The following is a 5,840-nucleotide window of genomic DNA, read 5'->3' on the forward strand; positions in this document are numbered from 1 at the left end:
TAACGCTACTGCAAGAGGACCTTGTTCCCTTAAGATTAGGAGGACCCCAATATCAACTGTCTTGTCTCCTATTTCAGAAGAATAAGGATTAACTCCTACAACTACACTCAACTGGACTGCGAACCCCATATTCTTTCCTTCCTGTTCTCAGGGTTATCTGAACTCTTCCATTTTTAAATATACCCTGATCATCCATCTCCTCTCTACCTATTCCTTAATAAGTCATTGAAAACTCCTAATCCAGGCAACTAGCTGTTGTTACAGGAATGCTATCCACAAGCCAATACTGGAGAAACAAAGACCTCCTGAGTAAAGGTAGCCAGAAACATTCCATCCAGCCTAGACTACAGTGGAACACCAATTAATAGCTATTAATCCAACTCTGATTGTGTACTGAACATAAACTATACCCCTATACAATCATAACTGCATTCTCAAAATTAACATGATAAAGATATCTGTTAGTTTTGAAAATGTTAATGCAATCATTTCTGTCATTGAGTAAGCTGCCAATGTGACTAGTATTTAGGTTTTCACAAACTCAGAAGGTTGTTATAAGTTTCAGGGAGCCAAATTGGACCCACACAAACAGGTCAGACTCACCCCAGATAAATACTATTCAATTGCTCCCTCATCACTAGACTCTCTTCCCTCATCTCCTGACAAAACCCCCACCCTTAACTTACAGTCTTCCCCTCAAGTACCAGGACCTAGGAAAAAGTTTTGATTCTAAACCTAATATTGTTTTCCATTCTGACAATGTCTGGCAATGTCTACAGAGGTACAGAGTGACATACAGCCAGAAATGTGTTGTAACAACCAGTACTCCAGGATGTGGCAACACCCAAGGATTCTTGGGTTCACCAAAGATGGTCTATACCCCCAAATCATCAGGAAGTAGTTTTGAGAACTTAATGTAATTACCCCATAACCTGCCATGCCTAACCTCCTACCTATTTAATAGTAAGAGGTGATTTTTGGAACCTTGGCATATAATGACCCTGGCCAAGAGAATGAGCAGGACACACATAACTGTTGTGGCCACATGATACCTAAATCATTCCTTACATGGCTGTGTAAGGACTCAGTGTGCATATGAAACCATTCCATTTTTACCAAGCACCCCTTTTCAAATATCTCTCTCTCTCTCTCTCTCTCTCTCTCTATATATATATATATATATATATATATATATATATATATATATTTCTCTCACTTTTTCACTGTTCCTTGCTGGCAAACAATTATCACCCCTCTTATTTCCCTCCAGAAAGAAACAGCAACGGAGTGTGTTGAGTCCTGTGGTTTGTGTTTCATTACCTGCCCCTGCAGCAAAAGCACAACAATGGTATAGTGTGGATTTGTAATATAAACTTAATCTGCAACCCAGCAAAAGAATTGTAGTCTAAACATAATGTGGAACAAAACATCTGTATCTTTTGGTTACTGGCCTAGCCGTTCCATCCTAAATCACAGTTATCAGGAGAGACATTTAAAGTGATTTTAAGAATGGAGGGAAGGTAATGTTACTGATCCCTGACATTGACCCATTATATCATACCACATGTATCACATTAATTAGTTTGTTGTACTGTAAAATTAGGAACCATGATCACCATACTTGATTCCTAGTAATCTTCCTCAAGAATGACTTGTGTTGTGATCATTGCCCTGGATGTAGACAGCTCAATAGCACAAAAGACAGAAAAAGCTTAATCAATTGATAATTTGTTTGTGGAGGTTATCACCATGTGTGTACAATTCCTTGCAAGGCTACTACTCTCCATGAAGCTATGTGACAGTCTCTATTAGTCAATGTTCTATTGCTGATAAGAGATATGATAACCATGACAACTGGAGCTCTTTTACAGTTTTAGAGATACAGTCGACTATCCTTATAGCTGGGAGCAGGGTGGCCTGCAGGCAGGCATGATAGCTGAGAGTTCTGCATCTTGATATGAAGGCATCAGACATAGAGAGAGCCACAAGACCTAGCTTGAGCTTGTAAAACCCTAAGGACCAATCCCAGTGACACATTACTTCCAATAAAGCCATACCTATCCCAACAAGGCCACATCTACATGAAAGTATGCCGTTACCTAGGCATTCTAATGTAAGAGCCTATGGAGGCCATTCTTATTCAAACTTCACATAAACTATCGATTTTAATATTGTGGATTTTTTTTACCATATCTTTAGCTCATTGCTGACAAACACTTCATTATATAGTACATAACTGCATATAATAGATATTGTTGTTGATTTTTCTTTAGCATGCAATAGAACTGACTTTTTCATTGAGTTTGTAACTTATATAATAACGTTTGGTCATTTTTACCAAACATTCCCTTTTCTGATTCACCTTCTTCCAGTAGAACCTCTCTCAAGTGCCCCAGATATTTTCATGAATTATTTTTGTTTGCAGACAAGTAAGTTTAATTATAATTCCTTGTCCAAACATGGGTGGGATTCAACTTAATACGGCATGGATAATATACCAGTGGCTACACCACTGGATAAAATGATAATCCCTTCTACAACAACAGTTAACTGCCAATAGTTAACTTATAGAGAGGGATAGGGGATTCTGGATACCATCTCATCTCCATCCATGAAGATATATTAATGTATGTGGCATTATATAGATCTTGTGAAGTGTACATGAGTGCAATGGTCTCATGGTGTCTAGAAAACATTGCTTAGCTCTATATTGTACTTTCTTCTCACTTACCTTTTTCTGTTCTTTCTAGAGTTTCCCTGATCCTTGGAGGTGATGACCTAAGATGAGCACTCCACAATCATGGCCTTTCTCTGAAAAAGCAGGAACATACTAGAAGTATACACAAACAAAACTCTTTAAGATATTAATATATAAGTAATAAACTCAACCAAGTCAAATGATATTAAATTGAAAGAATATATATCTGGATAACAAAGGGAATGATCAGTACACTGAAGAGACTGATAATAGTACAATAACAATAATATCAGGAAAAAATACAAGTGAAAAATGTATAGAAGTTCCTTAATTGAGTCACTATTATTAATTATTACTCTTATTATTCCCAAATGAGTCATCTAAAAACTAGGTGTCATGAATATGCAGCAAGTAACCTGGGTTATAGTTGTCTCTGTTTATGCAGTCTTTGGTTCCTCTAGAAATATATACAAAGTGGTGATGTAGCTGCAATATACAGTAGTTCTATTTCAGTCAATTGAGTGACCTATATATTGATGTCCATAGTGGCTACACTAGCATTTCCATCAGAAGTATGTAAGGATTTTCATCTAACATCAACCAAACCAACCTTTTTTTTTTTTTTTGCAAGATTTGATGTATTTTGACTTTCTTTATGGCATCCAATCCAAGTGACATGTGATGTAATCAGGCTAGATATCCCTAAACAGATGAATGGGTTAAACTTTACTACATATGTACAATGATCTAATATTCCACTTTTAGAAACAAAATCTTAGCCTTTTTTCCTAGGGAGGCAAGAGTCGGTTCAGATGAGGCTTTGGTAATGACATAGGTGTACACTGGATGCTCTGCTTACTGGAAAGATGTGTAAATGTTCCTTCAACACCTGAGCTTTCTGTTTTGAAAGACATTTTCAAAATGGACAAAAACCATCACAGATGTTGCCTATATGTGTTCTGTTTATAGAAACCTGACTTCAAATACAAGCTGTAGGTATGATAAAAAGAAAATAAAGAGGAATAACGAGAACAATAAGAAGGAGGTGGGGGAATGTGGACATAAAAAAAAAACATGTAGGAGGGGGATGAATAGGAATATATAAACTTTAAATCTTTTAAATAGATTCAGATGTATTTGTATTCAAGATAAAATTGTCAAAAAGCAGATTTTTAATATTCAAAGCATTATGTCAATTTTTTAGACAAACCTCTAATTAGAAGTTAGGTAGAATGAAATGTCTTGGTTTTGGTGCCAAGCAAAAAAATTTAATTAGTCAAGAAGAATCTGGGATTGAAGACAACTATCATGGTATCCAGTGCTCACAGAAATTCTCAGGACTTATAAGGCATTGACAGGAATCGAAATGATTGACAAAACTCTGGTTTTTTTTTTTAAGATGTGGCCTTTATGAAGCAAGCATGTCTAAGGTCAATCAGTATTTTTCAAGTCAAAAAGTAGGTTTACTATCCAAATTTAGTTCTTTGGAGATAGAAATGGACATTCCATTTCTGTGTTTTAGTTGTCATGGAGACAGGCAAAACAAAGCAAGAACAAAGCTATTCTGCGAAGGATGTCACCTGACAGAATACCTATATAATACCAGAAAGACCTGTTGGCAATCCCAATTAAAGGGGTATGTATATAAAGTGGGCCATTTAAAACTCAGGAATTCTGATTTTCTTACCCCAATAGGTTTATTTGCTAGTCTCCCTTCCTGTCTTGTCCTCATCCTCATCATCAAATCTCGTGTTCACATTTTAACTCATGTCCATCCTCAAATAACAAGTGATTTCTCCCTTTATGTGATCAACTTACTGACAATTGTCTTTCTTGTCTTCATCACCAGTACTAATTAATCTAAACTATCAATTTCCTGCCTTCATACTAGTACTTCATTAAAACTTAAGATCACAGGAAAAATTGCATTCTTCTTATATTAAATAATTCTAGAAGAATTCAAGTATGAAATTCAGATTCCCTTAGTAGCATGACACTTGAGTTATTTTCTAGTTTTGTTTTTAGCAATCATCAGTACAGGCTGTAGACCATAGACATACTGAAATAGAAAAACATATATTATATTTATACAGAAAGAAATATTGATCTCTGTGTGTTATTACTCAAATAAATATCAGATATTAAGATACATGTGTTGATTTCTTTAAGGTAATTTTCACAAAGGCATGCATTGTAAGATATCATTTGCTTTTTAATCTGAGAGGATATTGACGCACTCTGGCCAAGATTTCTTTTCTGTCACTTCATTGATAAACAACTACTTTCTGTGATTTCAAGACTTGATTTTGAACAAACAAGCAACTCAGAAACAAGAGTGTCTTTGGTACCTCAAGGGTGAGCATGCTAAGACAAATCAAATGTAACATTCAATTCCAATTGTGGGTGACTGGGTTCAAATTCCCATTTCCTCAGACTCCTTGGATACATCAGTAACTCTTGCCTGCCCTGCTTCGAGTTCTGCTATGGAAGAATCAATATCTAAGCTAACAGAAGACATCTCAGAGACCACCGTTGGACTGGAGGATGGGCTCAAAAATATCAATTTATCCAACCCATTAGAGAAGGCAAAGTCAGACAAGAGGGTTGAGTGGTCAAGTGACACTATTGATAATGAACACTTGGGACATCACTCATCTGAATGTTGCTGTGTTCATGAGAAGCCAAGTGCCTTTGATGAGAGCTCCTCAGAAAGTGAAAATGATGATGACAATTGTGATATACTCTGTGCTTGTGGTCAGCACAAGGGAAGATGCTGTGTTCTTTTAAGTACTGTTGCTACTACTTCACCTTCAAAGATCAAGATAATTCTGAATCCCTTCATGCTTAAGTCCATCTCCCTACTAGCTCTTGAAACTCTCCCTATTGCCTCCTTATAACTTTCCTGGAACATGCCTTCTTTCCATATTCATGTCCTATGTTTTATATCTATAACCCACTAAGGGCAATAGGTGCTGCCCATATTAGGGTAGTTGAAGTTATCCTTGAAACATGGCAACATTCCCCAAAGACCAAAAGAGATCTTTTCTATTGTGCAGTATTAAAGATGTGTTACATTTATTTATGCTTGAAACATTTGTTCAATGATTCAAAGATTTGTAGCAATTTTCTCATGTTGCATTTG

General features: G+C 36.2%; 1 protein-coding gene across 1 annotated transcript; it reads left to right on the forward strand.

Moving 5' to 3' along the window:
• The first annotated feature begins 5,181 nt into the window (after positions 1–5,181).
• Positions 5,182–5,595, forward strand: LOC127218092 (E3 ubiquitin-protein ligase PPP1R11-like). Its single transcript, XM_051179089.1, has one exon. The coding sequence runs from the start codon at positions 5,182–5,184 to the stop codon at positions 5,593–5,595; it is 414 nt and encodes a 137-aa protein (XP_051035046.1).
• The last annotated feature ends 245 nt before the right edge of the window (positions 5,596–5,840 follow it).

Source organism: Phodopus roborovskii, unplaced genomic scaffold (genome assembly GCF_943737965.1).
Source record: "Phodopus roborovskii unplaced genomic scaffold, PHOROB, whole genome shotgun sequence".
NCBI lineage: Eukaryota > Metazoa > Chordata > Mammalia > Rodentia > Cricetidae > Phodopus > Phodopus roborovskii.

Excerpts from the sequence above, each read along its gene's own strand:
- LOC127218092 (XM_051179089.1), top strand. The coding sequence starts at position 5,182 with ATGGAAGAATCAATATCTAAGCTAACAGAAGACATCTCAGAGACCACC.